Below are 22,095 nucleotides of genomic sequence, written 5' to 3'. Positions count from 1 at the left end.
TTGATATGTTTTTTATATTGCCTGAAGAAATAAATTAATTGACCATGGAAGAATTCAAGAATGCAATCAATCTTTTCAAATCTCAATATTTTCATGTCCATGGGTGTGGTACGGAATTGCACTTACTATTAAATTGACTTTCTTGGGAGTTGCTTAATGCATATTTTATGAGCACACATAATCAAACATCTTTATATAAACGAACACACCAATTTTGATATGCTTAACAAGTATTTCCGTTTAGGGGTAAAACTCAACAAATTTAGTGATCATCATACATTGAATTATAAACACAATTTCTTCGCTACATATTGCACAAACGGTCATTTCCGGAAGTGCATCAAGTGAGAACTAGCAAGAACATTTTTTATTATCATATACTTAATTTCTGTGGTGTTATGACTCAATAGAATATGAAAAGACATACATATTGGTGATCAAATATATTATATGATTCATTCATGTTCACCGAATATTGCAATTAGGAGGTCCCTCCAATTTATCTGTGAATGTTGTATTAGTCAAAGATGGGGACACAGCAACTTTACAGCTATCATAGTGTATAGAAAGAGATCACTGTCATATTCCCCTCTGCAATGATACAAACCAATCTGTCTTCATGTATCTCATGTTCTAATCTTTATTTTCCATCTGCCACATTAATGGATTGATGCCAATTTACAATTGACAATTTGACCATATTTCTTGTAGACCTCTTCTTTTAGTTTTAATTGAATGAAATTACCATAGCTGAAGAACAATCTAATTCAGGGGAACTCATTTGTCAACAACAATATGGATCATGTTATTGAATCATAAACAACAATATAAATATTGCTCTTGCTAAGAATGCTATCATCTCAAAAGTACATAACTCACACAAATACAACTATCAAGCACTCTTACCAAGAACATGGTAACAAACTCATGAATAGGAGAGAGAGGAAGAGAGGAGAGAGGGTGGACATGCTTTTATTTCACCAGATACAAAATGTCAAATAATAGGGACACTGAAAACCTATATAAAAATACACTGGCTAGTGGCTAGTGACTACTCATCCGTGAACAATATTTATGGTAATTATAGTAATATTAACTATTATATATATATATATACTACTACTACTGAGCTTGGCACATGCAATCTGGTGCAGGGTATGTGTATATTGACTGTTTTGGCCTTCTTAGCCTGAGTTGCCCTTGTCTATTTTCGTGACCTTCAATCACTGATTGCTGAAATTCTGGCCATTCCATGGTTTTATTGAGGAAAAGCTGCCCCATCAATGCCATGTTTGGCCTTATGGTCTTTAGGTTCAAATAGGTTCTATGTCCAACCTATATCATCATCCAAAATATTGATCATTAGTTATGATCCAATTCAATTCCACTGTCTTTAGATAGCCACTGTCTTTAGATAGACAGCATTGCTATTTATTCATACCAAGTACCAAGTGATGACATTTAATTTTAAATTTCAGAACAAAAGTTACTCCGAATTCTCAAATAAATGTATCTGAAATTGTATCCAAATACATTGATTTTGTAATGTAGCAGTTTGTCCAATTCAATAATTGTTAAGGAGGATGGAATAATTGAAATTTCCTTAATGTTTATTTTTAAGAAATCAAGATATTTCAATTCTTTGCCTTGGCCAACAGGGAACTTCATTATGATATGACCCTTCAAACTTTCACTAGGCCCACATGATGTATATATATCATTCCATCATTATTATTCAATACTAGTTAGGTTGGAAGAAATAGCATAGCATTGAAGAGACTTCAAGACATATGATAGAACATAAATTGAAAAATAATGTAGGTAAACATAAAAATAGTGCAACTCACCATTGCATTGTGCATATTTCCTGGAGAAGCGGAAATGAAAATGTCACTGTGCACGCCGATATAGTAATCAAGTGCAGCTAATACAGAAGCTTTTCCCTTTATCAGGGTCCTCTCCTCAGGTGAAGTAAGGCTCTTCTTGTCTTCCATCAGTGGAAACAATTGCCTCAAAGTTGAAATCCTTGCTTCTCCACCATAAACCTGGAAAATCATCACTACTATTTCTTAAAATCGATGAAAATGGAATCACCTTCCTAATTATAGAAGATGACAATCACTTGCAGACAAGTCTTTCAAGTGTCAAACTAAGAAGCAGCAGACAAGTCTTTCAAGCATCAAACTAAGAAGCAACATGATTAAAAAACCTTGTGCGAGGCAAGATAGACACGAGTGCTGTTGTCGAATCCCAGAGCTGCTAGTAGTAAACCAATCTCTTCTGGAGTCATCGGGCAGCGACCCTGACCCCTCAACTCCTCGTCAGTAAATTGGGAATTAACCACCCTTCCTTGCCACATGACCTGTCTATACTTTGCAAGGGCCAACTTTTCAGCTTTTCCGCCACCAAAATCACAGGCTGAATGAGCTGCCATATCCTGCCGAAAAAAGAGAACCAGAAAACAATGTATATATATTACATAGCTAAACTTCAAGTTTACAAACAAATCCACTGTAACAAACGAAAAAAGAGATACATAGTGAAGGAACCACCCAAGCGCACCTGAACTACAAAATTCTCATAGGTGTGCTAATTTAGATTTTAACTTGTGTATAAGACAATTAATGATCTGGACATATTTACCTCTTAATTTAATATTTACCTCTTCCATGATAAGCAATGTTTGCATTATAAGGTGCCACCAAATGGATGCAACTCAAGCACTCTCATAATGAATAGATAGTCGTACCACCAAAATAAAAGAAAAAATAAATAGAGACACATATTACAATCTCGTATAGATTTTTAAGATTATCAATAAATGAAAAAGTGAAATACCTTATCAAAACGAAGGTGAAGAACAACAAATTTCCCTGCGTTACTATCACCAGCACCAGTGACTTCTCTGATGTAGTTGGGGCTCATTTCTCCATCAGCTTGTTGAGGATATCGCAGACGGTTTACAAGGGCATCTCCGAGTGTTCTAATATGCGGAACAAAGATTAAAGCCTGAAAGTTGACTTTACAGCGCAGGTGCTGGATATCCATAGGTAAGTTGTCATAACTCAGACGGTGAGAAAATGGAGAGATTGCAGCAATACCATAGCTGCACGAAATAATGCATACAAAGAATTAGAAATTATTTGAAAAAGAATATAGAATAATGGCATCAAGAAATGGAAAACTTCTCTAACATTAAGTAAGGATCAATACATTTTCAAGAAGAGGTAAATACCATAATGATTGCATCACATGTGCATGAAAGAATTGATACAGAACATTCAAGGTGTACAATTAGCATTAAAGTAACAGATTAAGGTGGTTACAAACCTCTGCAGAACAGGTAAAACATTTTCGAGATACCAGTGGGCTGATGCATGCACGGGTGCAGCCTTGATTCTGGTTTCTCGAATGGCGATGGAATAGTACTCCCTTGTGCTCCAGGAGTACTCATCAGGGAGCTCTTTAACTATGGAAATATCATCCTTCAATACATCAATGAAGTGATCCACATCAAATATATCAGAGAAGGAGCTGCAGAGAAAAATAAGCAACCTCAATGCTACACGTCATGCAAAATCCATAGCGTTAAAAAGATTGCACAAATTGCAATTATGGTGTCCGAAACTTACCTGGAATCTCGCCAAACAGGATTTACTTCAAGGTATGGGATCACAAGAGTTGCATTCAGTATCTTTGCAACAGCAACTGCATCGCATATCTACATAAAAATAAATGAATACTTAGCACAACTAACATTATGCATACAAACGATAATGCTTCTGATGTAGTTAATAAACTTTAAATACCCACCCCCATCCTCTGCTGGTTCAAACCGCCATCAAGAAATACTTGGATATATCCCTCAGATTTTTCTGGTAATGCTGCTTCAATCGATACAAAAGCCGGTCACAAAAAGATTAAACAAACTAGTAGACATATCCAATGTTCTCAAACTTGCAACAAACAACAAAATAATTTATTCTAATTTCTCTTACTTGGCTTTGTAGATTCAACAAAAGGTTTCCATCCTTGGTTTTCCAAAGGTGCCCAAAGTTCAGAAAGTTGTGATGTTGGCTATTCAGAGAGAAAAGAACAAGTACAGATGTTTCAATAACATAATCCAGTTAGAATCATTTGAAAATGTATTTGTTGCTCAATTAACTCTTACTGTTTCACGTTGCACAGCACTCTTCAGAAGACGCGAATGCCTAGGTTTTATAGGATTATAGACCTACATGAAGCAAGGTTGCAGTTAGAAGGCAATCAGATAATCTAATTATTAATGATATACGCAAACCAAAGAAAAAACTAGGCACAGTGAAAGCATGAAGTCAACAATGTTCCTCTGACATGATGATCACACTAGTGATGAAAATAATCATGAACGGAAAAATATTTGTTCAATAATCATGAGAGTAAAGTGCAAACAATCCACCCTTCTTGACACCTTATTCATGTTAAGTCACTCATAGGGCTTAAAAGTCAATAAACACTATTAATGTTGTATACTGAAAACCAGTAGAGCCTCCATTCCTCATTGCTGTGCACAATCATATTTGGAGAAGGGATAAAGACCAAAATAACTTCAAAATATTTCTGTCAATAGACACTTTTAAGCTAATTTTTGGAACTCAAAAAAGGAGGGGTACAATAGACGTGTTTGGCAAGTAAATATGGAGAAACACAGATAGATAAAAATTTTGTCTCCGCCATAGAAGCATTTTGCCAAGTTCTATATGTCTACTTTACCAAATAGGATCGTGTATCTAGTGTCTCTGTAAAATCATCTTGAGACAAGAAGATACATCTCTACTACCCCACTATCATCATTTCTGTCCAAATATCAGAACTTAAGCTAAATGATACTTAGCTATATCGTTTCTTTCTCTCTTTTTTTCCGGGTTTTTCAATTTGGATTTCCTCCTTTCTTTTTTGCTAGAAAAAAATTACAGACACTTGGCAAACAATACATGTCCAAAAAATAAAAAACAAAAAAGAAGCTAACCAAGGAGCCGTGATTTGCTCCAATTTTGTAACAACCAAAAAACCATAATTAATGGCCTCATCAATTGGCTAAAAATAACAAATAACAAATTAAGAACAATAGACAGTTAGACACACATAAAAAGTGACTGAACTTCAATCCCCAAAATGAAACTTTACTCTTGCGCAACTCAAGTTACACCGACAGTTATCAACAACTGAAAACCAATAATAATAATAATAACAATAACATCACAGAATCTTCCAGTAAAAAAAAAAGTATATAACGGTAATAAAAATCTTGAGAAAGAAAAATAGCATAACCAAAAGAAAATTATAACGCTAATCTACCTGTTCCACCGGAAAAAAAAAATTAAAACTATACAATAAAAATCAAAGATAAGAAACAAAAGTGAAATGAAGCTAACTAGCTCAGGCCTAAATTAAAAAAAAAAAAAAAAAAAAAAAAAAAAAAAACTCTGACCGTGTACATAGAAGAGGCATGGTAGAGAGAGAGTAAGAATGCAAGTGCAAATAGCATAGCCTTCTGATGCTGAGAAGTATTGTTGTTCTGCTCCATTGCCATGGCCAGAGAAGAGGTTGGTTCGTTGAACCTCGGATCTGGAAACTGCAGAATCTGTTTTGACCACCGTCACCACCAGAAGAAGAAAAAGAGAAGAAGAAACGCGGTGTGTGGTAAACGGTGTAATGTAATGTAACTAACTAGAAAACTAATAATAAAGAGCACAGAAACAGAAGAAAGAAGAAGAAGGAGAAAGCAAACCCCTTCACCATAATGATCCCACCTATTTATAATATACCCAACGGACTATTAAATAGAGACATTAAAATAATACAAGTATAACACTATGAATACAGTGTATAGTGTATAGTATGTGAAAATAAAATAATAAATGAAATGAAGTGAATGAATGGGTTTGAAGGAAGGAAGGAAGGAAGGGAAGTAGAGAGAGTAAAGGAGGGTCACATGGACACCTGGACGCACTCACCGAATTAAATAATAATTGTTAGGATGAGATGATGGGGTTGCTGTCCTTATGAACACCACCCTCTCCCAATTACACGCACTTGTAATTTCTTTTCATCAATTATCATTACATTTCTATGTAGAGAAATATTATTTGTAAGCTAAAATCGGTCACTAATGCATGGTAAAAACTCAGGTGAAGTCGACTTTATATGAAGTTGACACCTGAGAGTCGTTAGATAAAAATTTAGTCAAATCAGTCAAATTATTTAACGGTTCTCAAGTATTAACTTCACGTGAAGTCGACTGTACCTGATTTTCCATCCTAATGTATTTGTATATAAATATACGTGTAATTTAATTTATTTTTAATGTATATTTATATTTTAACATATATTTTATACTCATGAGTAACTTTAATAGCTAATTTTAGTGTACACATAATATAACTCTTTTATGTAATATCGTAAATTTTATTTCCTGAAAATAAGAGTATATGTTCAAATTATTACTAATAAATATATTGAAAAATTAATTAATTTAGATTGATCAAACAGTTCATTCTTCTATTTAAATAAGTATCAGAATTTTAAATTCTATTTTCGTACATATAATAATTTATTGATCAACAAATTCTTAAATTGAACTCAAATTTACGATAAATTAATTTTTTATTTGTCGAAATATATTGAAAAATTAGTTAAATTTTTAAAGGATTTTTTTGTTTAAGGAAACTTCTTAAATCAGATTTTTTTTGCAATAATAAAAAAGATCATACTTGATTAGATAATTTCTTTATTATTACATATATATATATATGGACTACAAACTGTGATCATGTTGGATTCGTCTTAAAATTAGTAATGGTCACATGTTGTTATCTTTTACAAAAATTTACAAGGCCAACAATATATATAGTAATGAACAATTAATCAACACGTTAAATTCCTTTTATTCTATTAATTTATGTATGTAGGTGAAGTATTAATTCTTTCTATTATATAAAATCCTCACATACAGACAAAAAAAATGCATTCATGAATTATTATATATAAATTTTTGTGCATATTAGTTACATGTCAGTCACATAGCGAGATCCTAAATTCCTAATAATATTTATAAGAAACATAATATTAGAAATAAAAAATTGTATGAGAAAAAAAAATAAAAAAATTGTCGTGTCTAAAAGACTAAAACCAAAGGGCAAAGCGAAAGGGTACAAAAGTAGGGATTTTTACGTTTAACATAAAGTGGGGGAATCACGAAGACGAAAGAAAAAAAATACTATCAATAATGTTAAGTAATTAATTTTCTTAATTCTAAATATTTTTTGGAAGATTATATAAAGTGGGTGGGTTCACATCATGAGTCACAAGAGTCACAGGTGTTCAATTCTGATGCGTTTGTGTGTGTAAATGGCGACTTCTCATTGGTCAATGGCCACTTTATATATGTAATTGCTTCTTCTTTTTTTCTTATATGAATGTGACCACCGACACCTTCCTCTATAGTGGAAAAATAAATAGTATCCTGTCAACTTTGGCTTTTTATGTAATTGCTTTTTTTTTTTAATAATTTTTTTTAAAATAAAATACAATTTATAATTAAATTTTTTTTTGGTTAAATATGGTTTATTCTGGTTGTTACCGAAAAAATGATTTGTGTATTATTGAGTGTATTCAAGTTATATATTTAAGTTATCTATTCAAGTTGTCTGGAATTATACAATATAGAAGGGTATTTATAGAGACTAAGAGAATCGTAATAATAAAGACGTAATATTCTATAATAAATATTCAGATATACTAAATAATTCTAATTGATCATAATTGATGCTAATTATATTCTAACACCGGTATATCTGTATATTTGTGGAGACAATGATAATGGTTATCACGGTTAAGTTTTTTAATTTATAATTAAAAAATCTTTAAAAAAGTCATGTTTTTTATTTGTGTATTTTTGTGTACTCCTATAAACTGTTTGTAGATCTATATACTATTTAAATATAATGATAATAGATTAAAAACGTGGAATTTAAAAAATTTGAAGGGAGTATAGAGTTTGCCGTGCGACGAACTTGATCTAAACAAAAAAAATCGTATTTAAAAAGTTAAAATTAAAAAATGATGTTTAAAAAAATATAGATTTTTTTAATTTTATTTCTAAAAGAAATCCTTATTTGGACCCTCAAGTCTTCATCATTTCTTCTTTTTCTACTATAAATGCTATTTTTACATCCATTTTTGTACTAATTTTTTTAACACTCGAGTAAATGAATATATTTTATTTTATTTCCCCCTCAATTGCATGGTTTAACTTCTAAGTTGAGACATTAATTTAGTAGTGTACTGTGTGTCTTCATACCTACCTAATTCAATGAGAATAAAAAATTAAAGGACTGAAAAATAAGTAAGTGACTCAGCTATATATATAATGAAGTTTCTATATTAATGTAAGGGATTTGTTTTAGCGTGTGAGAACTCATGAACTGCTAACAGTTCACTACTACTACATAAAAACAGTAGCTCAATATAATGTGATGCATAATATTATTAGTAAAAATAAAATGCATTAATGGTGTCTTAGAAAAGGTTAAAATTTATCGTTTTATTCGTTTATACTGTATACAGTTGGAATTTAACATTATTCCATAAGAATAGCCGAATATATGTTTCTTAATACAGTTGTCAGTTTACAAAAATGTTAATAATGTTCACTTGTGATTATAATTTTGATAATGTGGCTAAACTGTATACAATATATATGGTCTAATATAATGAAAGCTAGATATATATACATTATCAAAATAATAATCATTATAAGGGGATACTATATTTAGCTACCATTTGTAATAATAAGATATATCTAATATGTACTTACTCAATTATTAGAGAACAAAAAATACTAAAATTTATTTACCATTCTGTAAAAGTTTGTAATAATCCTCCTGAATCATGTTTATAGAGAATCTTTCTAAAAACAAAAAAGTTTCTGGATTCTTACATTTTTTCTTGTATATTTAATTTTCTTTTTGAATTGGCATGGTTTTTGTTTTGATTTGTTGGGGTAAGAAAAATGTTTAATTCATTTTTATTGAAATTGACGTGTTGCGTAAGGCTGCTCAATATATATAGACCATACCATTTAAATTTTAAAATAACATCCACAATTTATACTCTCCTTTTTTTATTAGTTGTCATTAAATTGCTTAGTCTTTAAAAAGAAGCAAGTCCAATTTCGAGAGTTCTGAAAGAGAAAGTTATAGATCCAGATACTATTTTCAGTATTCTGTGTATTAAAAATAATACTAAATGGTCAATATCTTTCGCCATGCATCAACAATGTTATATTATTATGAGGCCTGTTATACATACAAGTCTTTTTGGCTTACAAGTCTTATAAGTTGGCACAAGTTTAATAAAACATACGCATTATACTCCCACATTTAAGAGTAAATAAACGCACATTATTCAACCACTTCCTGTTTCTAAAGTGCGCTACTCACCGTGCATTATGAACGACTTTTCTTCTTCTTACTCCATGAAAACGATTTTTTTGTCAAATTTGAAAATAATGGAACTTCAGAAATACACCCAAACGATTACAGAAATACACCCAAACGATTATAGAAATACACCCAAAGGATTACAGAAATATACCCAAAGGATTACAAAACTACACCCAAAATTCGTTGAAGTACACCTTATGCATAATTCAGAAACTCTTTCTCTTTCTCCTCCTCATCTTCTGCTACTTCTTCTTCTTCAAAAACGATTTCAGAGCTTGATGTCAAAAAACAATGGAAATCGAGAATAACGAAGAAAAAAAAACAGAGAGAAAATCACGTAAATGAAGAAGAAGAAGAGGAAGAGGAAGAATAACGTGCAGCAAGAAGAAGAAGAATGAAAAAGAGAAGGCAAGAAACGAAAGAAAAGAAAAAGAAGAAGAGGAAGAGGAAGAAGAATGTGCAGCAAGAGGAAGAAAAAGGAGAAAGAGAAGGCAAGAAACGAAAGAAAAGAAGAAGAAAAAGAGTAAGAGGAAGAAGAACGTGCAGCAAAAAGAAGAAGAAAGAGAAAGAGAAAGCAAGAAACGAAAGAAAAGAAGAATAAGAGAAAGAGGAAAAAGAACGATTCAAAGCGCGTTAATATGAATGACTTGTAAAGACTTGTATAAAAAAACATTTGTATGTGAAAAATTATTCTATTATTATCATTCAATAAAATAGAACAATTTAAGAACAAAAAAGTAAGTAAGTTTGTTAGATTCGATTCTACTTAGGTTTGATTTAAATACGAGTAATACTACACATTCAAATTTTTTATAAACTAAGTTAAACAATAAAACTTTGAACAATGCTAGTCATAACTGGTTTTTATTATGTTAGACTAACTTAGTTAAACTTAGTTAACAACAAAATTTAAATATATAATATTATTTTTTAAATATATAAAAAGTTCGAGACTCTAAAATAAAGAATTTTAACATAAGATAAAATTAAAAAACTTAAAGAAATGCAAAATTTACACACTTTTAGAAAAAATTCTTATGTGAAAAAATATAATGGATATATAAATATTCTATCAAATTAAATTTTTAAGATAAATAATTTTATAACAATATTAGAATATATTTTTATGCTTAAAAAATTGTGTTTATTGACAGATATTTTAAATGTGTATACAAATATTTTATATTAATCACTAAAATAGTATTCTTATTAGGAAATGTATAGATAAATAATTTTTAACTAGTTAATTTTAAATAATTGTAATTAATCATTATTAATTTTGTATTTAAAAAAAATAAAATTTAAATAATTAGTAATTAATAATAATTAATTAGTATGAAGTGCAATTTAAAAATATTTGTTGGTTTGTTGTTTGTTAAATTCCTATTGATTACCTAACAAAATTGTATTAAGAAATGTATTATAATAAAAAATAAATTTGTATCATTTTATTATTTATATAAAAAATGCAATATCGATTAATTTGTAAATGTTTTATTAATTATGTCAATCATTTTGTGTTAATATATGTCATAAAATTATTTATCCCAAAAATTTAAGTTTATTAATAAGTAAAAATATATAAATAATTATACATTTTATTCTCCGTTTTACATAAAAAAAATATCGTAAAAAATTATTTATTTTAAAACTTAAACTAATAAAAAAGTTACATGAATGCACGATATTTACCATACAAATTATATTATTTGACACAAATCGTGCATTTTACATATCGTGCAGATTAATCTAACAATGTATGAGTACCAATGTTGTCAATTTTCAACATGATAAGCTGACTATTTATTAGTAGATGTCATGTGTATGAGCTTCTAAGACCTAAGTTGGCACATTTATGGCTTCTATATTATATAGTTGGAGTGAAATGTAAAATTGATCTTCTAACAATAATAATAAGCATGACTAGTTGACAGTTGTCTAGTTGAATGAGAAAATTATAGGAATTAATAAAGGGGATGCTCCTATAAAGATGCGTAAAACGTACAGGCACGGTGAATAGTGGCCAAGAATTAATAAAGGGGATGCTTCTATAATGATGCGTCTTTTTGTAAATATATTTATGTGTCATATTATTATTGGACGTAGTAATGAACTGGTTAATTTTAAATTTTTTAACAAATTAGAATAAAACTGATTTTTTTTATAACAATAACAATAAACCCAATTTTTTTAGAGATTTAATTGTATTTTTTAATTTTTAGAAATTTAATGTCCGAAAAAATAAAAAGTATTGTCTTTTTATCAAAAAATTTAAAGATATTCGATTTAGATGGTATAATTCGATCGGATCTAATAATTATAATAATACAGACAATTGGATTTAGTATTGTTGCTATAATAAATCGATTTTATTCTAATTTATAATAAAAATAAAATTATTAACTAATTTAATAAGGATGTTCAATAATAACATGACATATGTGAACGTCTTAAAAAAAAAGACATTTTTAATGTCTTTATTAAAGTAGTCTCCATTAATAAATTGACCTAGCTGTTTCATAATTACACAATAAATTGCGGTTTAAGGAAAATTTAACATTAATGAATTTTGGTTATTAACACCTTATCTTATCTTAATTAGTACATGGTACGGTATAAATTAAAGCATGTTAAGAATAATTTCGTGCTTTTTAGTTTAATTTTTACACGTCTCGGTGTATCTCGTTGTTTTCGCAATCACTTTTTTGATTGAATAACAAGAAGAAAATTCAATTATTGGGGGACCTAGCTCTTCATATATAACTGATTTTTTTTTTTTTCCTATTAAATGAAGAATAATAAATAGAATGACCAAATCTGTATCCAACAAAATATTATGGCTATCTACACTTCTGTCCAGGACCCAATCTTAGTTATGAGAATATATATATAGTGTACGTCTATCAATTATTCTTTTATAAGTTAAATATATAAAAAATCTTTAATTCAAGTTTTAGATATAACAAAATGAAATATCTTTTATAATTTATATATAATAAAAATATTTTTGAAAACATATATAACGAATCTCTCTGTATGTCCCCATTATATATTGCATAAATTATATATTATATGCAGATATGATAAACATCATTTTAGAAGAAAATTATATATCTAACCTCTCAATTCTCGTTATATATTTTATAAATATAGATATAAATATATATATTCTGTTTGCAGCTGTGATATTGATGTATGCCTTAAATGTTTTTTCCTTTATAATTTTCTTTGAAATCTTTATTATTAACTTATTGGTAGTAGTTAGAAAAAAAAATACATATTAAAAAACTACACGGTCAAGGAAAGCAAAAAAAAAAACATTAAATATATGAAATTGGATCCCGTGTGATAAGAAAAAAATTTGTTGTTATCCTGAATTGCTGATATGCTCATATGATACATGATGGTCAAATATAGATTTAAAAATAAATAACAAATAAGTCTCTATTTTTTTATTTCAAAGACAAATAAATTATTGATTAATTAAAAATATACAAATATTTTTTATTTTTTAAAATATGAGATATCTAAATTTTTTTAGAAAAATAATTTATCTTTATATATTTTAAATTAAAAAATTTAAATATCTCATATTTTAAAAAATAAAAAATATTTTTATATTTTTAATTAATCAAAAAATTATATATTTTCGAATTAAAAAATTAAAAATTTATTTATCTTTGTATGTATTTAATTATGGAAAAGTCTAAAGAGTCAGTAATTTTGTTAAATTTTGACCAGCATGTAACCAGCAAAAAGAAGTGAGCTATTGAATGAAATCTCACACCAATCTCACACCATTAAAATCATTATTGATGACTATTTGATGGCTACAAATCACAAAAGTTACTGGCCTATCATTTCTCTTTAATTATAGAAAGCAACGAGAGGCATGAAAAGTAGCATCAGATGCATGGCTTCGATAATTGGCATCACAAGCACACGAGATTCTAAATTCATGCTTTGCTTGTAAGCCTTTTAAGGTGTTCCTCTTTCACAACTCATTCACCACTTTTCTGTCCCTCCATTATTCTTAAATTATCAGCCAAATTATATGGATTCTTCTGTTTTTTTTTTTCCCTTTTTTATTTTTTCCTGAGATTGGATATCCATTATTAAACATGACTAATCTTTTTTCAATTATACTACGTCTACACAAAAAAATTGTCAATAAATTAATTATTTGTATAAAATATAAAATATATAATAAAAATAAACTAAAAAAGACATGTAATAAATACATAATAATAACTGATGTAGTAATTAATTTTTTGTATGCACATAATATTTTTGCTATTTATTACTATATGCACATTTTAGCATGTAGTGAGACAATTGATCAGAAATTTTTTGAAAAAAAAAATTATTGTGTAAATGATACAATCACACATAAATTTAACAGCTATTCATTATATGTTTTCCCCCGCAACCACAATAGTGATAACGAATCCTGAGTTACATTCATCCATTTTTATTATTATTTTAAAAGTTTAATTTTAATACAGGTAAAACGTATTATATTATTGTGTAATTACATCTATTTTCATAAATAACAAAGTCAATATAAAAAGTAGTTAATGTGACATTATATAATTGAATACACATGTATAATTACTTTACGTACATTGTCAAGTACATTAAAATTAAGTTTTTTTTTTTAATTAGAAAAACGGACAAATAATAAAGGAAGCTAAGGTTATTAAGTAGTGCAATGTCACATAATATAAGGTAAAAATATTTGCTAAGAACTAAAAAAGTGGTTAAAGAAGTTAAAAGGAATATAAATGAGCCTACCAATCAATTGACAAAAAATAATGTTACATCCTTGTCAAAATAAATAAATAAATAAAGAAATAAAATGTTACATCTTTTAACAGTATCTATCAAGCAATAATTTTTGGCTTGGAATACTAGGTAAACAAAAGTGTGCTGCAGTAGGCGTTACGTTGTTATTAAATTGACAGAAGAAATTGGAAATTTGTGTGTGCTGCTTTTGTTTGTGCCATATCTTGATGGCACAATAATGTCCATAAGAGTGAATACAACATTAACAACAGTGACAAATGGGTCCTATCTTTGAAAGGCATTAGCAATAACACCACTTCCAATCACTAATTACAATTAAGGATTTGTTCAAGACAAAGAGGTTACTGGGTCAATTTGTTGCAAGCTGTTTCTTGGATATATCCTATGAATCTACTAGCATATATTATGTGTTATATATTCATGATTTGTATCATATGCCTATAGTGTTGTGTTTAACTCTTTTCTCTCGTGTAGAACGAAATCATTCCTCAAAATTCCATTTTATTTATGTACATTATTTCGATTTTGCTATGTATGTATTTTAGTGAGAAAAAATATGAATCATTGTTTTTTAATAAATATCAGAAGTAATTTTTAATTAGTTAATATTAATTATTTTTTATCATAAAATTATTTTTTTTAACTCTTATTTTTTAAATAATTAGAAATTAGAGTTTAAAATTTAAAATAAAAAAAATAATTTTAAAAAATTGACTAATAATATTAGTTTAAAAAAATTGTCTTCTTAATTGATTTTTTTTTCTTTTCTATATTTTTTGGATGTATATCCATAACATACAATATGTTAATTCCCTTGAGTAAAAGATCTAGAAAATAAAAAGCAAGAATGATTTTTTTTTCTTTGAAATTACTATGTATATTATTCCTTTTAGGAGAGGAAATCCTATTTGGATATGATCATTCATGTTATAAATATGAATTAGTTTTCTTTGATAGATTTTTTTCCCCATCAACAAAACTTGAATTAACACCTTCTTGCTTAAGTGGAAATGAGCATATACCACTCAAGTCAACTGTGATTTATAATTCTACAAATAAGAAATCAAACAAGTTCTAAACTAAATAAAATATCCATCAATATATTTGGGGAAATTAATATTATAAAAAAAATCATGGAACAGATGGCTTAATAAGATACATCTAGGTCGTTAAAATGGGCTAAATCCATCGGACCAACCTGTTTACCCGTTTAAATAGGCGGACTTTGCCTCTAAAATTAAGTCCGTTTAAATTTCGGGCTAAACGGGCTGAGCCCGATTAATCCGAAAAAAATGACGGGTTAAACGGGCTAGCCCATGGGCTAAACGGGTGGCCCGTTTATTTTTTTTACATTTTTTTAAAAAAAAGTAGCACTTTTAGCTAATATTTCGTCCGATCCGACCCGAATATCCGACCAATCAACTAAAAAAAATGTTATTTTTTAATGATTTTTGACCTAAAAGTAGTATTTTTTGTCAAAATATTTTTTAAAAAATAAAATAAAATGATAAACGGACTGGCCTGTTCAACCCATCGAGCTGACCATAAACGGTCTAAATTGAAAAATTCTGACCCACGAATAAAACGGGTTTAAACGGGCCAACCCGTTTAACCCACAAACTTAACGGACCGGATCTAAATGGATTGAGTTAGCTCGTTTGGCAGCCCTAAGATATGGGTTCATCACTTCTTTTCTTTTTTTTATAAGCCTTGGTAATTATTTCTTCTTGGTACTCAAAAAAGCTAGTGTCATTGCAAATTAATCTTCTTCACTCCATAAACAATTAGCATCATTGTAACTAACGAGTTCCATTGTAATTAACAATTACTCAATTAGTGCCTTTTGGAGTTTGGAAAAGAATACTAACACATTCCCTGCCTTGTTATATTAGGAAAAAAAAAAAGAAGCTAAAAATAACAACTCAAAGGTGCTGATTTCTAAGACTGAAAGCGTCCCTTTGAAGTTTGAAATGTATTATTATTATTATTAGGAGATAGAAGTTTATTGTTGGATAAGTAAGTATTCGGAGACAGAGGTTATCACTCAAATCGTTATCACCGTTAATTGAAGACAAATGATAATCCAATAGGGAAAAGCGACAATATCGTAATCAATCCATATATATTATAACCCTCCAATCTTAATCAACTCCAAACTCAATTCCTATATAATATAATAATCTTGGCAAAATAATTAGGTGAATTATTGGTACGAATCATATATTTTTAAATGTTTGTGCGGAGAACAATTCATTCTCTCGGTTTCAGTTTAACATTTATTCTGTGACTTATGATATATGGACGTACCTAAAATTTATGTATCAAAATTTACTTGTTTTTATAAGAAAAATTTAAAATATACTATGTAACACTTGGTTACTCCTATAATCCTTTTAGTAAAACCACATCATGATAAATTATTAGCTAAGATCGGATAAAAATTTACTGATAGTGACTTGGGTTCCTTAATCAATAATTTTATTTATTTATAACTTTAACTAATATGTATCCTAAGAGTAGATATTAAGAATATTATTAGTAAAAATTATTACATTTTTATTTTAATAAATGTTTAATAAATATGTAAAAAACTTTGAAAAAAAACATATTTTTTATATTTTTTTAATTAGTAACTTTAATAGATAGTTTTTTTTTTTAAATTAGAAGTGAGACTCAGACTCGTGATTTCTAAGTGAATATGAAAAGATTACGCCATAGTTGTAAAAACCGGACCGGACCGGCCGATTCGACCGGAAAACCGGTGAACCGGACCCTATACCGGTCCGGTCCAGTGTTTGAACCGCACAAGGAATTGAATCGGTCAAACTCGGTGTGAATCGGTACGAACCGGTCAAAACCGGTGAAGTGGTCTGACCGAACCGTTTGGAAGAAAATATTTCTAAAATGCTTGAGGTAGGGTTTGAACCCTTGTCCTCAAGGAAACCAAAATGCTCTACAACCACCAGACCATTATGTTTTCTATTAAAACATATGCAAATTATAATACATATAGATATCTTCTTTCAAATAGTTTACTTTTATTTAATTTATTTTAATTTTAATTATAAATTCACTCCTTCTTAAATTAATTATATTTTTATTTAACAATAATGATAAACTCACTTATTTTTTTATAATTATATAATATCTATTAATATTATTTTTTAATAAATACTTGTAGTATATAATAGTATAAAAGATATAAACTAATTAATAAATTATTAAAATTTAAAAATAATAGTTATTTTAATATAAAAACAAAATAAAAATATTTATGATAGAGTAAAAATAATAAAATATTTATTGTTCATGTTCCATATTGTTTTAAAATAACTTGATATTTTAAAATGTTAGTAAAAATATGTATTTTAAATTTTAATTTTAAACTTTTAACTATTTTTTATTTTTTATTTACATAGGACCGAGTCAACCGGTTCAACCAGTAATCCAGCGGTTGAACCAGTGACCCAGTGACCTGACCGGTTCGATCACCGGGTCGGTTCTGACAACTATGGATTACGCTATTTAAGTTATAATTCATTAGCAACTTTAATAGATAGTCTTAGAATATATATAAACTAAACATTTTATTTATTTTTTTTTGTCTTGATTTATTTTTGGGTTAAAATTTAGGTGTTTCAGATTTTTATTAGTCAACCAAGTTAACAATAATTTTTAGAATTTGTTTTAGCCCGAATTGACTTCTTCTATGTTCTAACCCATATACGTTGGCCCAATCTTTGGCTATTTCCTTTGACTAAAAGACTTCAGTCCAGTTCACAACACTTTTTGTTTCTGGAATAATTTGAAACAAACATTTAGACCAAAAACCCAATGGATGTATCAGATATGAAGTGGGAATTTTTTTAAATAAATTAAAATAAATCTTTATTTTTCAGGTCACCAAAAAATCTCTATTTTCTAAAATAATATACAAAAATCTATTTGAATCGATAAGCATTTCTACCAAAAAAAAAAAGGAATGTTTGTATTAAAGAATTAAAAAATTATTTTAATTTAGGGTAAAGTACTAAATTGGTCCCTAGGTTTGGGCATAATTCTGTTTTGGTCTTTAAGGTTTAAAGTGTTCTATTTGAGTCCAAAAAAGTTTCATTTAGCATCAATTTAGTCCCACAGTGAGGTCAAAATTAAATAATTAACAAAATGTCCTACATAACAACAGTACAAGAACAAAATCGATAATCTGGAGAACAAGTACAAGCTCCAGAGGCATAAAATCAACCATTGATACATCAATACATTTATTTATTATTTTTTTATAATATAAATAAAATATTTTATATAAAACTAAAGAAAATGATAAATAAATGTATTGATGCATCAATGGTTGATTTTGTGCCTCTGGAGCTTGTACTTGTTCTCCAGATTATCGATTTTGTTCTTGAACTGTTGTTATGTAGGACATTTTGTTAATTATTTAATTTTGACCTCACTGTGGGACTAAATTGATGCTAAATGAAACTTTTTTTTATTCAAATAGAACACTTTAAACCTTAAGGACCAAAATAGAATTACGCCCAAAACTAAGGGACCAATTTAGTACTTTACCCTTTAATTTATTTCAAAAAACTTACCTATACAAAGTAATAAAAGTTTCATGCTAGATTAGTAGTGCAAAGTTAATTTTAGTACTCTGTTAAATTTTCTTTCATTTGATTTCTACTTATTTTAGATAAAAGTATATATAGATCTGATTAAATCAGTATATATATATTATTTTGGGATTAAAATCCTATGTCATCTACTTATTTATGAATCAAATTATAAGATATGATTGGCCTTGACAAAAAAAAATTTTAAAAAAATAAGATAACTTTTTTTTTTCTTGTTCTTTTGAAGTTATTTAGAATTTAACGACAGACATCGTCATAGCAATAATTCTAAAAGAAGTATTTCAGTTTATCAAGAAATTGCTAGTTCAGGGGCAGAAATTGTAACGACTTGTGATAGGAATATACTGGAACTTAATAACGGTGATGGCTACGGTAATATTGAGGATAGTGTGGGAGACAAAGGACATGTAAACGATGATCAAATTAGTGACAGTGAGCATTTAAAATTGGACTGGTAGAAAACAGAATGACTTGGCAATTAGTAAAGGAGTTACGAGCAAAGTTATATAATGAAGAAGATGACATTATGGTTATTCTCCCACAACAGAATGAAAAAATTGTGCAGAAATGAAGATTGGCGAAATAGAAGGCAAAAACTAGACGGAGCAGACCCAAAACTCAAAAAAAGGTGTGCAATAATTCTTTAAAATGATTTTTAGTTCTTGGAATGTTTGGAGGTTGAGGGATGACGGAAAGTCGATGATGGTAAAGGACCTAAAGCAAAAATATAGATTAAACATGCTAGATTTGGTGGAGACTAAAAAGTAGTTAGTGACTAGCTTTGATGTTTCAAAAATTCGGGGAAATAACTGTGCAGGGTGGAGCATGTTAAGTCTGTTGGTGCAGCTAGTGGGTTGTTGCTGATATGGGATGATGAGTTTTTTAAAATTATAAATTCTTATAAGAGTGAGAGATGGTTGTGTGTTGAGGGGTTTCTGCTGAAGAATAATTACAATTGTGCTTTTATATTAGTTTATGGTGCACACGCTAGAGATGAAAAGCTTGTTATGTGGGAGGAGCTGAGTTATATAACTGGATTATGTCAGGTTCCTTGTTATTTCATGGGGGACTTTAACGAGATTGTACAGGTAGAAGAAAGACACGACACTGATAGATTAACCTTGTCAACGGAAGAATTCAAGATTGGATACATGATATGAGGTTAATGGACTTGCCGATTACTGCAAGTTTACATGGTTCAGAGGTCGATCCTGTAGCTGTATTGATAAGGCCCTGGTTAGTTTGGAATGACTTGAGGAGTTTTCAGAAACTCGATTACAATGGGGTCCAAGGGGTTTGTCTGACCACTGTCCTATTATGGTGGAAGATAAGCGGATTAGAGATGGTCTGAGGCCGTTCAGAAGTCTTGACTCGTGGTTTACACATGAAGGTTTCTGGAGGATGGTTAAGGAGGAATGGAGAGGACTAGGAGAGGTACAATTCACAGATAGGCTTTAACAGTTTTTCTGGGAAGATGGCATAAAGACAATTTTGATGACATGGACAAGAAAATTATGAAGTTTGAAGAAGATATTAAGAAGATTGATGACATGATGGGTGATGGAGTTTATGATGGGACGGTGGAGGTAAGAAGGAGGGCACTTGTGACTTGCTGTGAGAAATGGTATGTGAAAAAAGAATTACATTGGAAGCAGATGTCGTGATCTAGACATGCGAGGGACATAGACAAAAACACGAGGTACTTTCACAACTTAGCTTCGGCGAGAAGGAGAAACAATAGAATAGATGTACTAGTCATTAATGGAAGATTGATAAGGAATCAAGGTAGGATTAAGATTGCGATTAGAAACTTTTATAAGCACTTATATCATCAGGAGGAGTCTCTATTGGTGGGTTTCAGAGATGGTCTGGTGAAAATGATCAGTGAAGAGGATGCTTTTGCTTTGGAGGTGCAACCAACTACTGAGGAGGTTAGACAAGCAGTGTGGGATTGTGAGTCTTCCAAGGCTCTCAGAAGTGATGGTTACAACATGACTTCATAAAGAAGTGTTGGGATGAAATTGACTCTGAGTTCACGGCAGCTGTGTTGGACTTCTTCCAGTCTTCTAGGCTACCGACGGATGCTAATCTCACATGGGTGGCGCTGGCACCGAAATTTACTGGGGCAAAGAAAATCAAGGATCTTAGGTTGATTAGCATGGTAGGGTGTGTGTATAAAGTTATTTCGAAGATGCTGGTTAGGAGAATGCGAGCAATAATGCCAGGGCTAGTAGGTGAGACACATAGTACTTTTGTTAAGGGACGGAAGATTCATGATGAGGCTCTTATTGCTTGTGAAACAGTTCAATGGATCAAGCTGAGGAAGAAGAAAGCGGTGATAATAAAGCTAGACTTCCAGAAATCATATGATAGAGTCAAGTGGAGCTTTGTGGATCTTGTGCTACAAAAGATGGGGATTGGATGGAGATGGAGGGGGTGGCTTATGGAGTGTGTCAGTACGTGTTCTATGTCAGATTTGATAAACGGCTCGCCATCTAAGCCGTTTAAGATGAAAATGGGTCTACGACAAGGTGATCTACCGTCTCCATTTTTGTTTGTACTTGTCGTAGATGTCCTACACAGGATGTTTAGGGAGACGGTTAGAAACGGGCGTATATCTCCGTTACTAGTTGGAAGGGATCATATTGAACTGTCGCATCTTCAGTTTGCAGATGATACTATTTTGTTTTGCCCTCCAAAAGAAGAGACCATTAAAAATTACAGAAGAATCCTTCGTTGTTTTAAATTGATGTCGGAGTTAAATATTAACTTTGACAAATCTAGCTTGATTCCAATTAACTGTGATGATTAGTGGGTACAGTGTATGTGCAGCATGTTGGGTTGCAAGGAAGCCTCTCTCGAAATTAAATACTTGGGAATCTCGTTAGGAGCTAATCCGAGATCGGTGAAGACTTGAAAACTAATTATAGACAAAGTAGAGGAAAATCTTAACATATGGAAAGCCAAAGTTCTCAATAAAGCTGGTAAGTTGGTGCTCATAAAATATGTATTAAATAGCTTCTGAGTATATTATTTGAGTCTATATAAGGTGCCAAAGGCTGTTGCAGAGAAACTTATTTCTCTATAGAGAAGATTTCTATGGAGCAAGTAGGATGGTAAGAATGGTATGGCTTTGGTCAGGTGGGAGGTGGTGCAGGCGCCCAAAAAAT

At 29.8% G+C, this 22,095-nt stretch overlaps 1 protein-coding gene across 2 annotated transcripts; it reads right to left on the bottom strand.

Moving 5' to 3' along the window:
- Window positions 1-780: 780 nt before the first annotated feature.
- LOC107642275 (O-fucosyltransferase family protein) lies at window positions 781-5,926 on the bottom strand. 2 transcript variants are annotated; one of them, XM_088486457.1, is made up of 10 exons: window positions 5,471-5,926; window positions 4,172-4,234; window positions 3,999-4,077; window positions 3,814-3,884; window positions 3,633-3,721; window positions 3,331-3,534; window positions 2,839-3,106; window positions 2,210-2,437; window positions 1,848-2,045; window positions 781-1,335 (listed from the first exon to the last, which is right to left on the bottom strand). In XM_088486457.1, the coding sequence occupies exons 1-10, from the start codon at window positions 5,570-5,572 to the stop codon at window positions 1,123-1,125; spliced, it is 1,515 nt and encodes a 504-aa protein (XP_088342583.1). In that variant the 5' UTR covers window positions 5,573-5,926; the 3' UTR covers window positions 781-1,122. The 2 variants fall into 2 exon arrangements, with proteins under 2 accessions (XP_088342583.1, XP_088342582.1); XM_088486456.1 differs by having other exon boundaries at window positions 3,814-3,887; window positions 5,471-5,795.
- Between the last annotated feature and the right edge of the window lie 16,169 nt (window positions 5,927-22,095).

This window comes from Arachis ipaensis, chromosome B5 (genome assembly GCF_059453495.1).
Source record: "Arachis ipaensis isolate K30076 ecotype BB chromosome B5, ASM5945349v1, whole genome shotgun sequence".
NCBI lineage: Eukaryota > Viridiplantae > Streptophyta > Magnoliopsida > Fabales > Fabaceae > Arachis > Arachis ipaensis.
The sequence above is the reverse complement of the archived record's forward strand: the minus strand, read 5'-3'. Positions and strand labels throughout refer to the sequence as shown.